The sequence below is a fragment of the Nicotiana tomentosiformis genome, chromosome 7, assembly GCF_000390325.3.
Source record: "Nicotiana tomentosiformis chromosome 7, ASM39032v3, whole genome shotgun sequence".
In the NCBI taxonomy this organism is placed as follows: Eukaryota; Viridiplantae; Streptophyta; class Magnoliopsida; order Solanales; family Solanaceae; genus Nicotiana; species Nicotiana tomentosiformis.
The window spans coordinates 92,146,331-92,166,033 of record NC_090818.1 but is presented as its reverse complement, the minus strand read 5'-3'; the positions used below and the strand labels follow the sequence as shown (position 1 = coordinate 92,166,033).

The 19,703-nt window shown below is 37.3% G+C and overlaps 1 protein-coding gene and 1 long non-coding RNA gene across 4 annotated transcripts; both read right to left on the bottom strand.

Moving 5' to 3' along the window:
• Positions 1-3,477: 3,477 nt before the first annotated feature.
• LOC138896536 (uncharacterized) lies at positions 3,478-9,756 on the bottom strand. Its single transcript, XR_011409870.1, has 2 exons — positions 9,086-9,756; positions 3,478-3,772 (listed from the first exon to the last, which is right to left on the bottom strand). It is a non-coding gene; the product is annotated as an uncharacterized lncRNA (long non-coding RNA).
• Positions 9,757-10,494: 738 nt separating this feature from the next.
• LOC104091749 (protein FLX-like 1) lies at positions 10,495-17,988 on the bottom strand. Of its 3 annotated transcripts, none has more exons than XM_033654959.2 (4): positions 17,332-17,988; positions 13,561-13,763; positions 13,344-13,426; positions 10,495-11,376 (listed from the first exon to the last, which is right to left on the bottom strand). In XM_033654959.2, the coding sequence occupies exons 1-4, from the start codon at positions 17,871-17,873 to the stop codon at positions 11,278-11,280; spliced, it is 927 nt and encodes a 308-aa protein (XP_033510850.1). In that variant the 5' UTR covers positions 17,874-17,988; the 3' UTR covers positions 10,495-11,277. The 3 variants fall into 3 exon arrangements, with proteins under 3 accessions (XP_033510850.1, XP_033510852.1, XP_033510851.1); XM_033654961.2 differs by lacking the exon at positions 10,495-11,376 and adding an exon at positions 12,857-13,090; XM_033654960.2 differs by lacking the exon at positions 10,495-11,376 and adding an exon at positions 12,857-13,057.
• Between the last annotated feature and the right edge of the window lie 1,715 nt (positions 17,989-19,703).

Below are 19,703 nucleotides of genomic sequence, written 5' to 3'. Positions count from 1 at the left end.
GAAGGAAAATCATCTTTCCAAGCTCTTCAGCACCCCCTTTTACCCATTCTTTTCTCCACCCTCTTTCATCCCGTCTCCAACCTCCCCCCTCCCATTTTTTTTCTCTTACCCATCCCTCAACCATATTGTCATAATATTGTTCTCGACACCGGCATAGGAACATAACAATGAATGCTGACTGGATAACGTCCGCTTCAACGAGAGACTTGTTTAACCTGAAACTTTATCCGATAAATCATCGGAGAAGATGATCGGCTAAAGTTTTTCTGCTGGAATTTTCTCGATTAAGATATGGTCTTTGGGGTAGTTTCAGGAGGGAAATTTTGGGAAAGAAAATTAAGGGATGAGAGAGGGGAGGGATTAGGTTTATTGAATCCTTCTACCGTTCTTATAATATTTGTTTTTCTGATTTATTTCGTCACTTATATTGCTTGAGATTCTGGTAGACTTAAGCTATTATAGTGAAGACTATTCACATTTATTGTTTACAATCTAATTTGGGTAAGAAAATATACTTTGTTGTTGGTTTGACTTGCGGTAATGTGAATCTAAAATATATGATTTTTGGAGTGTGAATTTCAAATTTCTGGATTTTCCTAAGTTCTTTTTACTACCGTGGTGGCCATTTGTGGCAACGAGTAGAAATGGGGCAAAACGGGTGAAGAAGACGCAGATTTACAATAGAAGTGGGGTCCACAATTATAAATGTCTAAATTTATTTTAAAAATGAATATGTGGCAGCTAATACAGTGACCTGTCATACATGTCATCGCGATTGTAGAACACACTCTGTAAGAGGTGTTTATTAGTTGTGTTTTTGTAAAGTAGAAGTATTTAAATGGGAAAGGTGTAAGTTTATATACCGGGATGACAAATGAGTGCAAGTTTAGGTGGTCAGTAGGCCTTTTTGCCTTTATTTTATATATTTAAATTAATTAAAAGTATTTGGTTAAAGTATTTGCATATAAAGTTTGAAGTTATAATAGATTTGATAAGCACAGATGGTTCGCTCGGTCATGTTTAGTGATCGGGTGCCGGTCACAGCTTGTTCAGAAAATGAATCGTGACACATACAATGATGGAATTGTAGATCTCATTCGTATCTGGGAGTGGTTCTTCGGATCAATCGCAGATTTGAAAGGTTTGACGCACGTTCCTAGCTTTGAATCACTTTTTGAGGTTTTTTTGGGCAAAAGACCAAACCTTCAGCACCTAAGAGTGCTTGGCTGCCCGTGTTATGCTACCAATCCCATAGCTAGGAGGGACAAATTTGGTGCAAGAGCAGATATATCAGTTCATTTGGAATATTCCACTACTCAAAAAGGGTATAGACTTTATAGTCTGACTAAGCATTCTTTCTTTGTGAACAGGGATGTATCTTTCCAAGAGGATCGCATTCCATTCAGTTTTTCTACTATCAAGATCACTCCAGTGGTTACATATGAGGATATCTTTATTCCTATGACTATGGGTAGGAATGATTCCCCAGAAGTTATTGAGAAATATCCATGAAATATTCCAGAGACATCTTCATCAGAAGTTCCAGAGAAATTTTCACCAGTAATTCCTGATACATCTTCTGACAATCCACCTGCTATTGCGGCTATATCAACAAAACCTAACTCTGCTAGTCCTTGTGTTACTACACCAAACAAGTTGCTTCCTTGTATGTCTTCAGATGCTAGCACTGTGAGAAGGTCATCTCAACCCATTAAAATACCTGGGTGGCTAAATGGCTTTATTTATGGAGCAACTAAATCTACTGTAGGAACTTCAAAGGCTAATGCAGTCTCTAAATATCTTATATATGCTTACATGTCTTATGATGCAATCTCACCATCTTATCATAAGTTCCTTTGCAACCTTTCTTCAGTTAAAGAGACAGAATTTCTTGCAGAAGCCTTACAAGATACCAAATGGCTTGATGCAATGGATCAGGAATTGAAGGCTCTGAATGATAATCAGATTTGGAACCTAGTTGATCTACCAGCAGATAAGAGGGCTATTGCATGGAAGAGGGTATTTAAGATCAAGTACAATGCTAAGGGGGAAATAAAAAGGCCAAGTTAGTGGCCAAGGCTATACACAGCAGGAAGGTCTTGACTACCAAAAGATATTCTCCCCCATAGTCAAGATGGTGATCGTTAGGGTTATTCTATCTCAAGCTGCAATGCATGGGTGGAAGTTACATCAAAAATGGATGTCTTCAATGCATTTCTTCAAGTTAACTTGGAGGAGGATGTTTATATGTTGCCACCTCCAAGCCTTGCGAGCAAGGGGAGTCCTAGAAAGTCTGTAAGTTACAGAAGTCCTTATATGATTTGAAACATGCCTCCATGCAGTGGAACATGAAGCTAAGTGAAGCCCTTGTTGTTGTTGGTTTTAAGAAGAGCCGTCATGATTACTATCTCTTTACCAAGCAGTCTGGATCTGATCAGTTGATCATTTTGGTGTATGTGGATGACCTTCTAATTACAGGGTCCTCATAGTCATTGATTCATGAGGCAAAGTTCATGTTGCAACAACATTTCAAGATCAAGGACTTGGGGGAGATGAAATACTTCCTTGATCTTGAAATTGCAAGGAGCAAACATGGAATTATGGTTTGTCAACAAAAGTTTGCTTTAGATTTGATTGCAGAGCTTGGTCTTGCATGTCCTAAACCAGCTAGTACACCTTTGGAGGTAAATTAGAGGTTCACCAGTGTGAAGTTTGAGTAGAGCAACAAATAAAAGGTTTAGACCGATGACTTGTTACTTGATCCTACTTGCTATCGGAAGTTGGTAGGGAAGTTACTTTACTTACTATGACCAGATATATCCTATGTTGTGCATAAACCTAAGCCAATTTATGCATAAGCCCAAGAAATCTCATATAGAAGGGCCCTTGAGAGTAGTAAGGTACTTGAAGAATGCACCAGGCATGGGGATCATTCTGTCATGCAAACACTCAAGACAACTTTCAGTATATTGTGATGCAGATTGGGAAACTTATCCAATGACAAGGAAATTTGTAAGCGGCTTTGTGGTAAAACTAGGGGACTCTTTAATCTCCTGGAAATCAAAACAGCAAAACACAATTTCAAGAAGTTCCGCAGAAGCAGAGTATAGGACCATGGACAATGTTGTTGCAGAGGTTGTATGGTTGGTCGGATTATTCAATGAACTGAACATTAATTTGGAGTTGCCAATGAAATTATTCTGTGATAATAAAGCTACAATTCAAATTGCAGCAAACCTTATATATGACGAAAGAACCAAGCACATACAGATCGATTGTTATTTCGTTAGGGAGAATACAAGCGGGTTTGATTCGAACAAGTCATATTTCCATAGATATGCAGTTGGCAGATATCCTTACCAAAGAATTGGGGAAGACACAACATGACTTCTTGTTGTTCAAGCTGGGAATGCTCAACCTCTTCTCACTACACATCTTGAGGGGGAGTGATAACAACAATGATGATGTGGCAATCCATTAGTACAATTAGTTACTTGTATAGAGCAGTTAGAATGTTAATTATAAAATTAGCTAGTTGGTAGTTAGTGACATTTTGGACAACTGTATATAATAGAGCATTGACAACTCATTTCTAATACAACGAAAATATTTTCCATTTCTCTCTATCCTTCTCTGATTCCTCTTGATTCTTGCATCTTGAAGCTTCCATGGCTTCCACTTTTAGCTTTGGCGGGAAAGAATCCATTGGCCCCAGCAGCATCTTTTCAACCTTGTCCAATATATGGAAGGCATTAGTGTTGAGAATAACCCCCTACAAAAATAATATTCACAGTAATAAAATCGGAATAATCACGTAGCACCCAGATACGATAATTAGCAAGAAAAAGAGTGACAACGACAACAAGATCTTTACGTAGAAAACCCTTTGAATAAGGGAAAAATGATGGCTCCGAGACAAGCAACTGATATCACTATAGCAAGAAATTTTACACTTTGTAGGTCTGAGTAAAATACTCCAAAGACCACTACAACACTCAAAAGAAATAACCTTCTTTTGATATTCTCACCTCACTACAATATCGCTCACTCTCTATTTTTCTCACAGACTATTTTCTTATACCTTGTCTGTGAAACCTTGCTCTTTCTTTCTCTCTTTGTTGGTGTGTGAAAATGAGAGTTGAAGCTCTCCTTTTATAGCCGAAGCCTCACTCTTTAAAGCCTACTATATTTGACAATTTGCACACACTTTTCCTTTTTTTCTTCAATGTTGACAATTCAACAAAGTTGGCTACCAACCCAAAGAAATTCAACAAAGTTGGCTACCAAACCAAAGAAATTCCAACAAAGTTAGCTACCAAACCAAAGAAATTTTTCTTAGGCACATGCCTATTACTTTGGCTATTGAATGACATGGAACCCATTAATCTCCCCCTCCAGTCTCATTCATCTAAAGGAGGTAGCACTGTCTTCTAGTTTGAGTGCATGCCGACAAGTTCTTTTTATAGTTCTAACTTGTCTCTTGGTACCACTTTGGTCAACATATCAGCAGGATTTTCACTCGTGTGAATCTTTTTGACCTGTAAAGATTCGTTCTCCACCTGCTCACGAATCCAATGATATCTCACATCTATATGCTTTGTTCTTGCATGGTACATAGAGTTCTTGCTCAAGTCTATTGCACTTTGACTGTCACAATAGACGACATACTCCTTTTGATACAATTCCAGCCCTTGAAGAAACCGCTTGAGCCATACCATCTCCTTGCCAGCTTCTGTAGCGGCAATGTACTTTGCTTCAGTTGTTGAAAGTGAAACACATTTCTTCAATTTAGACTGCCATGATATAGCTCGCCCTGAAAATATAAACGAATATCCAGTAGTGGATTTTCTATTATCAATGTCACCTGCCATATTAGCATCTGTATAGCCCTTCAAGATTGGATGAGATCCTCCAAAGCACAAACAATCTCCCGTGGTACCTCTCAGGTACCTGAGTATTCACTTGACTGTTTCCCAATGTTCCTTTCTAGGATTTTCAAGGAATCTGCTAACAACACCAACTGCATGAGCAATATCAGGTCTGGTGCATACCATTGCATACATCAAGCTTCCGACTGCTGAAGAATAAGGAACTCTAGCCATGTTCCCTTTCTCCTCCACTGTTGTAGGACACATCTTCTTGCTCAACTTTAGATGACTAGCAAAAGGTGTGCTGACTCGCTTAGAATTCTTCATGTTGAAGCGTTTCAGTACACGTTCAATGTACTTCTCCTGAGACAACCACAACTTTCTGCTTGTTCGCTCTCGATCTATCTTCATACCCAGAATTTGTTGTGATGGGCCCAAGTCCTTCATATCAAATGACTTGGACAAATATCCCTTCAACTTTGCGATCATCCCTTTGTCTTTTCCTACAATTAACATGTCATCCACATACAACAACAATATAATAAAGTTATTTTCAGAAAATCTTTTGAAGTATACACATTGATCAGAATATATCTTTGTGTAAGTTTAACTTTTCATGAATGTGTCAAACTTCTTGTACCACTGCCTTGGTGCCTACTTCAACCCATAAAGACTCTTATTCAGTTTGCACACCATGTGTTTCCTTTCAGCTACTTCAAATCCTTCTGGTTTCTCCATATAGATCTCCTCTTCCAAATCTCCGTGAAGAAATGCAGTTTTCACGTCCAACTGCTCCAATTCAAGATCTAGGCTAGTTGCTAAGCTCAAGATTGTTCGAATAGAAGTCATTTTGATAATAAGTGAGAAAATTTCGTCAAAATCAATACCTTTCTTCTTCTCTAAGCCTTTTACCACCAATCGAGCTTTGTATCTGACCAGCTTGCCATTTCCATCTTTCTTGAGTTTAAAGACCCACTTACATTTGAGTGATCTTTTACCCTTTGGAAGTTCAACCAGGTTGTACATGCCATTTTTCAGCAAAGATTCCATCTCCTCTTGCATGGCTTTCATCCACTGGTTCTTTTCTGGATGGGACATCACCTCCTTAAGACTTTCTGGCTCCCCCCATCACTGATGAGGACATACTCCGTGAAAGGGTACCTGCATGACTCTACCCTTGGCCTTTCTAATCTCCTCAGAGGTTGAGGTTGTTCTTCTCCCTGAGTGGGGTGATCCACTTGCTCGACATCATCATCAAGTTGCTCCCCCTTCTCAATAACCTCACTAGGTTGCTCCACCTGCTCGGCAACCTCGTCGATCATACTTTCTGCAATTGTGGGATTGTTAGAAGTAGAAGGAAATAGTAACAAGGTTAGGAATAATACCATTCTTGGCCTTCTCTGGCATATCATCAGTAGTTCCAACTTCACTTTCTCGAAAGACTACATCTCTACTTCTGATGACCTTCTTCTTTACGGGATCCCACAATCTGTATCTGAATTCTTCATCTCCATATCCGATGAATATGCAAGGAACAGATTTATCATCCAACTTTGTTCTCTGCTCCTTTGGTACATGTGCAAAAGCTTTACAACCAACACATTCACATGCGAGTAGGACACCTCCTTGTTGGTCCAAACTCTCTCTGGATATCAAACGCCAACGGAACTGATGGACTCCTATTGATCAGGTAACAGGCTGTTTGAACTGCTTCACCCCCGAATGACTTAGGCAGTTTAGCCATTCTGAGCATGCTTCTCACCTTCTCCACAATGGTGGTGTTCATCCTTTCGGTGCCATTGTGTTGTGGGGTTTCAGGAACTGTCTTTTCATGTCTGATCCCATGGTTTGAACAGTACTCTTCAAATTCCCTTGAAGAAGTACACTCACCTCTATTGTCACTTCGGAGACGCTTTAGCTTTTGGCCTGTCTCTCTTTCCACCATAGCATGAAACTTCTGAAAAACTTGAAACACCTGATCTTTGGTTTTCAAAATATAAACCCATAATTTTCATGAAGCATCATCAATAAAAGTAACAAAATATTTGTTACCGCCCATCGATTCAATTTCCATTGGACAACAAATATTAGAATATACCAAATCAAGTATATTCAATTTTCTTTCAGACGATGTCTGAAATGAGACTCTATGTTGCTTACCAAATAAACAGTAGTCACGGAGTTTTACCGTTGTACCTTTGGCATAAGAAATGAGTGATTTCTTGGCAAGAATCTGCAATCCCTTCTCGCTCATATGACCCATTCTTTTGTGACACAAATCTACAGAAATCTCATCTTGTGTCACGTTCAATTCACCTTGGCATATTTCTGCATTTGTCCTGTACAACGTTCCATGAGCAACTCCCTTTACAATCACCAATGATCCCTTGGTGAGTCTCCATTTTTGATTTGTAAAATAGTTCTCGTATCCATCTTGGTCTAAAGCAATTTTCGAGATCAAATTCATCCGCAAACCAGGTACATGTCGCACGTCCTTCAGAACCAATGTGCATCCGATATTTGTCTTGATACAAATGTCACCAATACTCGCTATCTTTGAGTAACTTATGTTACCCATTCTCACAAGGTCGAAATCACCTGCTACACATCTGCAAAAAAGATCTCTTACCGGTGTGGCATGGTAAGATGTTGTTTTATCAACTCATTCCGACTCTGAACCTGATAAGTGCATGCATTCCTCTTCCTCGTTTATACAGAGGACAACATCATCATTGTTTTGCACCATGGCGGTTGTGTTGTCGTCATTCTTCTGGCCACTAGTTCCACCTTTGCCCTTCCTTGGATTTGGGCAATCTCTTTTGAAGTGACCTGGTTGATCACAATTGTAGCAATTTCTAGCTCTTGATTTGGATCGGTTCTTAGACTTCCCACGAGCTCCGGATCTACCATAGTTGCTCGAACTCCTTTGATAACTCCTGCCTCTACCTTCTGTGATGAGAGCATGTCCTTGTTTTTCAGGCTTCTTTCTCATTTTCTCATTGAGTAAAAGAGCAAATGTGACATCTTTCAACTCAATAGTAGTCTTACCATGCAGGATGGTTGTTGCCATATTATCGTACGAAGATGGCAACGAGTTCAACAACAAGATGGCTTTATCTTCTTCTTCGATTTTCACTCCGAGATTGGCGAGCTGTGTGATTATTCTGTTAAACACATTTAAATATGACAAAAAATTCGTACCTTCACCCATGTGTAGGGCGTATAACTGCTTCTTCAGGTAAAATTTATTTGTTAGCGTTTTGGACATGTATAGGTTTTCCAACCTTGCCCAAATGCCACGTGCGGTGTCTTCATCAATGATGTTATTTACCACATCATCTGATAAGTGCAACATGATTGCACTAGCAGCCCTTTCATCCAAGTCAGCCCAATCCTCAGCTTGCATGGTATTAAGCATTTTGGCATCAGCATCTAGTACCTTGTGTAATCCTTGTTAGATGAGCAGATCTCTCATCCTTCTTTACCATGTTGAGAAACCGCTATCTCCGTTAAATTTTGCTACCTCGTACTTTACTCCAGACATTTTTATTTTTCACCGAGTATAGTACTACCGACAGTGAATAGTATTTCTGTGAACGAGCAGAACCTGTGCTCTGATACCAGTTGTTGAGAATAAACCCCCTACAGAAATAATATTCACAGTAATAAAAGCGAAATAATCACGTAGCACCGAAATACGGTAATTAGCAAGAAAAAGAGTGACACCGACACCAAGAGTTTTACGTGAAAAATCCTTTGAATAAGGAAAAAAATGACGGGCCCGAGACGAGCAACTGATATCACTATAGCAAAAAAATTTACACTTTGTAGGTCCGAGTAAAATACTACAAAGACCACTACAACACTCAAAAGAAATAACCCTCTTTTGATATTCTCAGCTCACTACAATATCGCTCTCTCTATTTTTCTCACAGACTATTTTCTTATACCTTGTCTGTGAAACCTCACTCTTTCTTTCTCTCTTTGTTGGTGTGTGGAAATAAGAGTTGAAGCTCTCTTTTTATAGCCGAAGCCTCACTCTCTAAAGCCTACTATATTTGACAATTTGCACACACTTTTTCTTTTTTTTCTTCAATGTTGACAATTCAACAAAGCTAGCTACCAACCCAAAGAAATTCAACAAAGTTGGCTGCCAAACCAAAAAAATTCCAACAAAATTGGCTACCAAACCAAAGAAATTTTTCTTAGACACATACCTATTACTTTGACTATTGAATGAGATGGAACCATCAATTAGCTGGTGAATGGCCTCCAGAAAAGCATGTGCATGTTGTGGAGAAACTTCAATATCGTACTCATGGTCAAGATGGAGTAGCAATTCGTGTTTCTGGATCTTTTATAGTTGGGAACCAACTCCTTATTTGAGGATATGGTATGCAAGTTGAGGGTCTGTCAAATTTAAAAGCTCTCTCTATCGATATACCCAGCAAACGAATGGGGGCCTTTCAGGAGCAATTTATAGTAGAGAAGGCGAACATCATTGGCCGTTATTTCATAACTAAGCAAAAACTTTTCATTACTCAATGCAACTCTTCCTGCAAAACTCTTAAGATCGTGGATGTGTTTGTAGTTCACTGTTCCTGTAAAAGGAATAAAGAGTTGAGAATCATGACGCCACACCAATTAGAATATGGGTTTTCACTATTAAAAAAATCATAATGCTCCAAATTAGGTCCTCTTTTTTATTCTTTCCAGTAGCCACCCCTTTTTACCCAATACTACTCTTTTTTATTTTTGTTCTAGACTTCTTTTTCGCTGAATTTTGTTTTACCCTCTCCCCTTTTTAAATTTTTTTTATTTTATTTTGCCTAATTCTCTATAGCAAAGAGAAAAAAGAAAAACTCCAAAGTTCGATCTTTAATGAAGACGAAAATTCACCTCGCCAATTGTGTTTTACATCATAGATTCACGGCGTCTATAATATTAATATGAATTTTCTCATTAACTTTTTTCATCGCCGTGTTCAATTAGTTGCACACTTATACATGCGATTAGTTGTAAAAACATCAAAAGAGCTAAGCATTCACCAACCCAAAATACTGAATACTGGTTAAAGGTATGTGTATGAAATGATGCTTTCCCGTGCAACTGAATATGGTTAAGTAATAATTACTATCCTTTAGTGAATGTCCTCTCAATATGTTGTTGTATCATCCCTTACACATTTCTCATATATATATATATATATATATATATATATATATATATATATATGTATATGTTTGTGTGTGTGTGTGATGCAATTACTCTGTCATGTAGTGTGCTCTATGTTATAATCTAATGTTATACGCGCTTACCGCGTACCACATATTCCCTATTGTATTCCATTCTATTATATTTTCTTCCTTTTGTCTTTATTTCCTCTCTCACCTCTGTTGATTAATAAGGAACTACAAAATTAATCTGGTAATATAAATCTCTCCTCTCTGTTGATTAATGAGATGTGCTCATGCATTCCTGCTAAGGAAATCGTTACCCGATCTTCTTGACTTCCAACTCGATCACTCATTCGAGCGTCTGACCTTTGCCAATAGGATACATCTAGGGAGTTTGTTTCCATCCTAAGCCCTTGAATCTGAATTAAACTCAATTCAATGTGCCCATATACCACATTAACTAGTCTTAACTTTGGAAACACTAACAATTAATATTTCGCAATTCGTAACGACAAGTTTAACCAAAATAAAAATTAAGTTGATAAATAATACATATACACATGCAAGCACGGGCGTACACGGTCACCAAACTTGTCCTCTTCTTTGCAATTTGTAATGAGTTGGGTGGCATTTGTTCCAAAGTTGGTGAAAATCTGAAAAGCAGCTCCAGAGGTGAATTTTTTTTTTTTTCCCCACATTGCTTGAAACAAAGAGCCACCTTAGTCTTACATGTTTCCGTCTCCAATCGTCAAACTTATTTTGACTGGTCCTGTCATCATCAGCGGTGACACAAAGTGGCATTCACCGCTAAAACTGAATCTTGCAAAAAGAAAATTTGATGCACATGCTTTACAGGTGTTAGTTAATTCTAAATTTGCTATCCAAGTCTCCCCAGAGATCATAATAATGAAATTATCTTAGAGGACTAAGTAGGTTTAGAACCCAGAGTTGGCTAATTCACTAAGCTAGAATAGGGCTAACTGATTTGCAGTATGAATCACAACTCTAAGTGTCTGAATTCTGTGCCTGCAATCAAGGAATACTGCTTTTTCTAGAACACAAATTAACTTTTCAACCTGTTTAGCGTTTAGAGTCATTTGACCTGTGCTTCGCCAAATCCACTCTTGAGGCTTCACCATTGATGGTCGTGAAATCCAACAAAAATTTCTCGAGTTTGACACATTTACCTATGCTTGTGATCCAGCAGATGCTTTTCAGTTTCCAATCACAAACTACTGATGTACATAGGGTTGCGTCATGTCATAAGGACCATGTGAACCATAAGACATGGCTCCTTGACCATATTGGGTTGCATCAGCACTGACTTGAACCTGAAACATTACAGGGTTCTTACAAATAGGACAGTGGTATTATAGCTCATTTAAAGTTTTCGCAAAGCTTAAGTTGCAATTACATGGCAACTTCCATGTGCCACTTTGTCCTCTTTGTAGGTTAGCAAGGGAAGTGCCTTGGATCAAAAAGGTGGAACCAACTAAATAATAGTTCCATCTAGTGGATTGGGATCCCATCAAGTAAAGTTTGCTCTAGTATTCTTCAATAGGGTGCTAATTTTTTGACATGTGTCCTCTTCACTAATCAATGGACAACATCTCTTTAACTAAAAAATTAGTTTTACCATGGTTCTGTTTCTCCTTTCTCATGGCTAACGTCCCAAGGCCTCTCAGATATTCTTCTTTAACCCTTTTCACTTCTTTAACCCTTTTCAAACAGCCCATCCTTGTTAATCCTTCGTCTTCTTCCTTTTTCTGTGGCCTTTTCATTGAAGAAAGAAACTTCTTTTTTTCCTTCGTCAGTTTTTACTACTAGTATTTGTTTAACAGAATTGTAAATAGAAAATCAACATCAACTAAAATCAGAAACGTCTTCCTCAAAAGTGGTGCAGATCAAAATGTAGAGTCTTCAATGAAATCAATTGCTAAATGTGGTTCCATGGAGAGTCAACTCGGAAATAAGAATGAAAGACATGTTATTTGACAATTCTATTGGCAACACAGGAGAGTGCATCTATAATAAGAATTTGCTTCCAAATTAAAATTATTAAAGTAATATAATTATCCTTCTAGATTCTAAAAAAGGCTTTTAAAGGGACGATTTGGAAGGTGTGCAATTAGCTTTGCCTTTTATTTTTGGGTAATTAAAAGAATTTTATTTACCAAGTAATAATATTTACAAAGCAATCATAGAAAAAAACAGCACATCCTCGACAGCCTCAGGTATTCAAACTTCATTCTAGTAACCTCTAAACACTACACATGCGAAGAACGATGTCCTGAAAGGGTTTCTGGCGATTAAAGTAGGGCAAGCAGAAGAAGAGCAACAGAGATTTGTTATCTCTGTTTCAAGCAGGAGAAATATAACCATGGTTAAACTAGTTTTTTAATTAAAGAGATCTTGTCCATTGATTAGTTAGGAGGACACGTGTCAAAAAATTAGCACCCTATTGCAGAATACTGGAGCAAACTTTACTGGATGGGATCCCAACCCACATCTAATAGCCTTTAAATTAGGAAATTCTCTACCAATTTTCGCTTCTCCCGAGTGTGAAAGGTAAGCGTGATATCATTATAAACATAGAAGTCCACAGGATATGGAGAGAACAGGCAATGATTTATTTTTTATTTTTTATTTTTTCTCAAAACAACCATCACGAGTCAATAAGAATCATGAAAACTTTCCTCACGTAAAATCTTTTATGATGATCTAATTAACTGAGTTTTTCTAGATAAAGGATGATCTAACTTCCTGATGCAAACTAGTGATATGAAGAAAAAGGACAAGAAGCCAAAAAAATAAAAGGCAAACAATTTTCATCAAGCAAACAATAATATATAGGAGCAATATATAAAGAATCCTTGAGAGCTTTTGCTTTTTGATGATAAAAGAAATTGTTTTTTTTTCCCAAAGTGCATTCTTGTATTAGAACTTGGAAAAGTTTCCTAGCATTCCCCCAGAAATCATCTCCAGCATCGCCATCTTGACTTACGCCTTCATCTACCAGGAAGCATATAAGCTAGCCTATCATATCTTGACAGTCCAATAGAAAAAAATAAAAAATGAAAAATGAGAGAGGAAGAAGGATATCATTGAATCCAGATGGAAAAAGCATAGAGTTTTTAAGTGAACAAGAAGGGAAATTCACTTATTCTGCCTATGCTCATTTGCCACCCTAATAGAATTTTTTTTTTTTTTTATGCAAAATTATAACAGAAATCATAAAAACCAAAAGTCAAGAGAAGGTATAACCATTTGAAAATGTAATATATATGCAATTACAAACCTGATGTACAGCATAAGGAGCAGGGTACAAAGTCCCTCCATAACCTGTTTCAGGATTTCCATAATTGGCAGAATACGTAAAACCTGGAAGGATAAATCCAAAATTCTATCTTAATTAGCTGAGTGTACTATGAAGTAGATAATGATGATAAGCTCTACAGCAGGTGGAAACTGGTGGGTTTGTTTTCCACCAGGTGGAAACTGGTGGTTTGACTTACTTGGATTCACTGCAGCAAACTGGTGGTTTGAATTACTTGGAGCCGCTGCTGCAGCAGCTGCTGCTCTTGCCCTCTTCTCTGCATTTGCAAGCTCAGCATGTAGGCTTTCGATTTCAGCAGTCATAGTAATCTTATGCTTCTCCATAGCTTGATTATATTCAAGGTTACTGGCATGCATCTTTTTTTCATAGTCAATAGCAGCTCTGTTCATATTGACAGCAGAAAGAATTAAAAGTTCAAATATCAACAAGAGTATGAGAGCCCGAGAAGATATGTAAGACCAATAAGCCAACAAAGGGGAAACGCTTGAACTTCTTTCATTACCTTGGTCCATCCAGCTAAAGTAGACCACAAATAAAAAATGGAAAAAGGCCAAAACTGTTCCAGAACTATTGGATTTGGTAGAAAAATGTCCTCCATCCACCTATTGAGCCAAAATGACCCTGCTGTTTTCTTTTGGCCCCAAAATGCCCTAAAAACTAAGGGACAATTTAAAACAAAACCAGAAAAGACCAAAACTACCCCTGATCTATTGAATTTGGCAAAAAATGCCCTCCGTTAACCCCATATCAAATTATATGACCCACCCATCTCTAAATATCCAACCAACCTATAAGATCAAAACCTGAATTTAATAATAAAACTCCACATCCAATCTCTTTCCTTCTTTCCAATGAGTTTTATCTTCTTCTTGGAAAAAAGTAAGTTCGAAATAGTTATTTTCTTGGTTATTTGATGTTTAACACCCGGTAGCTGAGATTCCTCTTCTCTAAATCTAGAATTGCCAAATGAATTTTTCAGCTACTTATCTTTTCCACCAAAAAATATTAGTCTTGTGGGGTTTGTTCATTTACTTTTCTTTTTTAAACTTAATTGTTATTTGTTATTTATAGTGTTTCTCTTGTTCTCTGTAGATAACTGGAATGTGTATTATATGAGTTTCTTGTAGTTATTATCATTATCATTTCATCTCTTTATATTTTGTATTGACTTTAAATTGGGTTCCTTGGCGTGTTGTACTATTTGGTTGTGTTGTTTTCCGTGCACAGTACATATTAGCCTTTTACATTGACTATCTACGCGCTTCAATGAATTTCTCAGTTCTTAGCATCAAAATTTGGTTTTTGTAGTACAATTGAATTTGAGTTCTCTTATTTTGGAATAAAATTGTTGCAATTTTGGAACCATAGGTGAGTCAGTCTAGTGAATTTTAGTGGTTCTGGAGTTCATCGGACATTATAATCATAATTTTCATAATAAGAAATATAAGAAGATAAAACTTACTTGAAAAGAAGGAAATAGATCAAGTGCAGGGTTTTATTATTAAATTCAGGTTTGGATCTTACGGTAGGTTGGATTTTTAGGGATGAGTGGGTCATATAATTTGATATGTGGTTAATAGAGGGCCTTTTTAATCAAATCCAATAGATCAGAGTCATGTTTGAGCTTTTTCCGTTTTGTTTTTAATGGGCCGTTAGTTTGTAGGGCATTTTGGGGCCAAAAGGAAACGGCGGGGGCATTTTTGGCTCAATAGGTGGACGAATGGCATTTTTGTACCAAATCCAAAAGGTCAGGGGCGGTTTTGGCCATTTCCAAAAAAAATCCATCTAGCTAAACATGGCAGCATAAGGTATTAAATTCCAACTAGCAGATAAACCATACAACTATTTTAAAAGGTAAATCTGTGAGTGGTCACACGAACAGTTCAAACAGCTATGCAGGAACAAATGCAGACATGTGATGGAAAATGACCAAAATGGCAATATAAAGGGATCCATGTCACAGCACAGCTATTATACTTGTGTCTCACTCTTCCACTGTAATGCCATTAACATTGTAGAAATGCGACTTTGATGCATGATCACCACAAACTTGGAGGGTATCTTGTCAAATGACGAATTTAAAATGGCTTTGAGCTGCAATATGCCACATCAAATTGTCATCTCAAATCAAAATTTGGTTTTTCTTTTTCTGAGAATGAAATCAAAGCTTGGGTTTTCTTGCTTTCTTTTATGTTTTATTTTGTTTTACATGCATCGGAGGAAGGATTTCAGAAGAGTCTCTGTCAACCCTCAGCTCAGGTGGAAAATTTGTTAAAAGGTTCTTATCATCTCTCTCTCTCTCTAAATATGTATGTATGTATGTATACATAAAGAGATATATATATATTTTTATTTTTATTTTTATTTTTTATTTTTTTTTTCCTTCACGTACAACAGGTACCAGACAACCACATACATAAACAAGGGAACTGACGACGCCATGAACCTTTAACCACATAGAGCTAAAGTAGGCTTCAACCATGACATTGGAGAAGGTGAAGTGATATATCTTTCGAGTTTGAGTAGGTTACCATTTTCAATTTGGACATAACTATGACTTCCACAGCAAACAAGGATGTCCAATTGTCCACACTTCGTCATTAATTGCAGAACCTTCCATTTCACCACTATGGCATCTGTTGTTTTTTTATCTTTTCTAAAATTTGTAAATGCAGCAACTCTTCACGTCTCTGAGACACACTAAGACAGCACTCAGGATTTTTTTTATCATGATAAACTATTTCTTCGGATAGCCGGTTGATTTACTGATGTAAACCTAGCATCTAGAGTTGCTATTCTATTTTGTATAAAGAGGTCTTGTTTCAGGTAGGTTTTGTTCCCGTTGATAATGGTGAAAACAAACTTGAAATGTTCTCTCTTTTAAAATAAAACAATCGACTACAAGTACAACACACGTTCTAGGCCAAAGATGACGCAGCACACGCCAAAGGAAGCTCTAATTTAATTTGCATTTGACGATCATTGATAATTATATCTCGACCGCAATTACAGACATGAAACTATAATGAGAAACAAGATCCTACAAACTTGTTATTCATTCTCATTGCTTGTGTTTCTTACCGCTTTCTATTCCATTTCACACAGATAAGCAAAGGTGAAGTTGTAGAGTGGGGATAGTTTTACGAAACCACAAAAAGTTTATACAAACATAGTTTATGCGAAAAGTAATATAACATGAAAATATGATTGATAATCTAGACAAAACATCCGTTCACTCTTGGCCATCTCAATGGCAGGCAACCCAAAAGAGACGAATGAATAGATGACTATATATATTAGCTGTGTGTCTCATTTAAGATCTGTTTCTGCGTCCATACTATCTTCCAGATTTCCATCTTTTTATCTCTTTATTACCGCGCTATCTTTTAGTTTCTATAGCACCCGTTTGTCCCATTGTAAGCATTTATATAAAATACAAACAAATTATGATAAATGGGGCTACCAAAGCTGCGCAAGTCATGCTACTGAAATCATCCTGATGATTAGGATATTGCATTGAGACATATCTTCTTCACATAGAGCACCCAAAGGCGTGGCCTATTGGTTAATGAAGTGGGTGCAAACCTTGGAGACTACAGATTCAAATCCCAAAAGACAAAAAACACTAGGTAGCAGAGTTACTCCTGTTGGGGTAGAAAGTAGCAAGTACCGGTGGAAAAGTCATAGTGAGCAGGAGCTTGCCCGAGCACCACAGTTAAAAAAAATAGGCATATCTTCTTCGTATAGGGAACGCCAAATTAAACACAAAGAAAGATCACAATGAATACAAAGAGCGTTTATATTGCTTGAATTGTGATATATAAGCTTGTTCCCTCGTTCAAATTCATCTATCTTTTTCTCTATACTGTGTGAATGATTATGTGTTCACTGTTCATTTGTCATAAAAAAAACATGACATCATACAGTGCAAGAGGTGGTAGTAGGTTACCTTCCTCGTTGAACTTCCTTGCGCATGCTCTCAATTTCCGCTTTGATAACAGGAAACTGCTGCAACTCCGAATGAACCTTGACGAGATCATCCTCCATCTCCTGCAATTTGGCTGTCAGCTCTTTGCGGTCAGCATTTAGGTTCTGAATATCGGTCCTAACCCTAGCCATCTCTACGCTAAGCTCATCGACTGTATGGACTTCGCCCTCCATTCTCCGTGCCTTCTCGTAAATCTCATGCACTTCAGCATCCCTTTCCGCTTTGACCGTTGCAGCGGTGGAAGAGAGATGCCGGAGCTCCTGCTGGACGGCGTCGAGGTCCTGTTTAAGAGCGACGTGCGCGGAGGCGAGACGGTGGTTGTCGAGGAGCAGGGTTTCGATCTCGCGTTCCTGAGCCGCTTCCCGGTCATCCATTAAGACTGGCGGGTGAATACGGGCTCGGCCGTGGGTTTGGGTTTGGGTTTCGGGTTGTGGAAAACGGCGGCGAGAATCGTCCGGCAGTTGTGCTGGATAAGGGGCGTGGCGGCGTTTTCTTCTTGTCATGATCAAATGGACAGATGGAATCCTCCGATTTCACACTAAAAATAGGCTTTTAGCTTCATTGCCGTGAATTGACTCGACCTGTTTTTCTTTTCGGAAAAGGGCGTATTATAAATGTCCTCCTTCCCTATGGCTTTAAATTTGCATCAAATTTGCCCCTTAATGTTATTTTTACGTTTAAAAATATTCCTCTCTTAACAAAAAGATGTCATAGCATTGGAGGGAATTTTAATTAAACATTTGACATTTATTTAGTGGTCCACATAATTTTTTTCTAATTCAATCCAAAAGATTCGACCCATCTTCTAATAACCCGATTTTTTTTAAATTAACTCAAGTTTCTGGAAACCCATTTGCATTATTTTCGTCTCTTTTGTTCCAAGTAGAGTTTTTTTCTCTTCTTCTCCCTTCCTTGTTTGTCCATATGCTTTCTGAGTTCAGTTTTTATATATTTTAGTTCTAATGTTTTGATACTAACTTTTTATCTTAGTTCTTTTAATTCTCTGATTTAAGTTAATTTTCTGATTTCAATTCTTATAATTTTCTTTTTAGTTCTAATATTAATATTTCTTAATTGTGGCAGTTGTTGTGTTGGTTAATTTGTGTTTAATGTATGAAAAATTGATAGACTAATTTGTGTTTAATTTGTGTTCTATTATGCTGATGAAAAATGAAGGAAGAAAGAAAAGCAAAGTAAGAACCTTATTTGAAACAAGAGATACTGGGTTGGGATGCCGAAGCTTTTGCTGGTGAAAACAGGATGAATGTTTATCTACTCATTGTTGCGGCCAGAAAGGATATTTTTATTGTGCATGTGAAAAATTTCCATGGATTACTGCAAAAGGAGAAAGTAAAAAAATGACATTGATCCGACCCATCGGGTTATTAGAAGATGAGTCGAATCTTTTGGGTTGGGTTAGAAAAAATCTATGTGGACCATTAAATAAATAACACATGTTCAATTAAAATGCCCATCAATGCCATGTCATCTTTCCGTTAAAAGAGGGACATTTTTAAGCCTAAAAATGACATTAAGGGCAAATTTGAACCCATATGTGGAAGGAGGGTATTTTTTAGCCATTTTTAATACGTTAAGGGCATTTTTGGCCCTTAACGTTATATTAAGGACAAATTTGAACCCATAGGTGGAACGAGGGTATTTTTGAGCCATTTATAATACGTTAAGGGCATTCTGGCCCTTTTCCGTTTTCTTTTACTTCTTGGGCCTAAATTTACTTCGCCTTTTGATTTTAGTTTTTTTTTTTTTTGGTGAACTAGTTTCAATAATTACAAATTTTTGTATACTACTTTTAGTCACATGTTTCTCATGTCAATAAATAAATAATCTATATCTATATCTATCTTTTATATCTATATCTATCTTTTATATCTATACTAGTCTTTGGGTACGTGCGTTGCGAGTTGTCACAACCCAAAAATCTAACTAGTCGTGATGGCACCTAACCCAACCCGCTAGGTAAACCAATTAGTCACTATCCAATTTAATGAGATTTATTAAGAGAAGAAATGATAATACAACTGCTTTATACAATAAATTTTCCAATGACTGGTAATACGAATCATGAGCTTCTAAGATTTAGATTTTTACAAGATTGAATTGAAATAATTACAATATTTGTTTGGAATGTAAATGAACAGAATTCAAATCTAATGCTACCAAGGACAAGTGATAGCCATAATAAGAATGCAGGTATATCTTCAGATCCAGCTCCCGCCGTACGCAGCAACATCAACATCCAACGTCTGCACGCAAGGTGCAAAAATATAGTATGAGTACAACCGACCTCATGTACTCAATAAGTAACAAACATA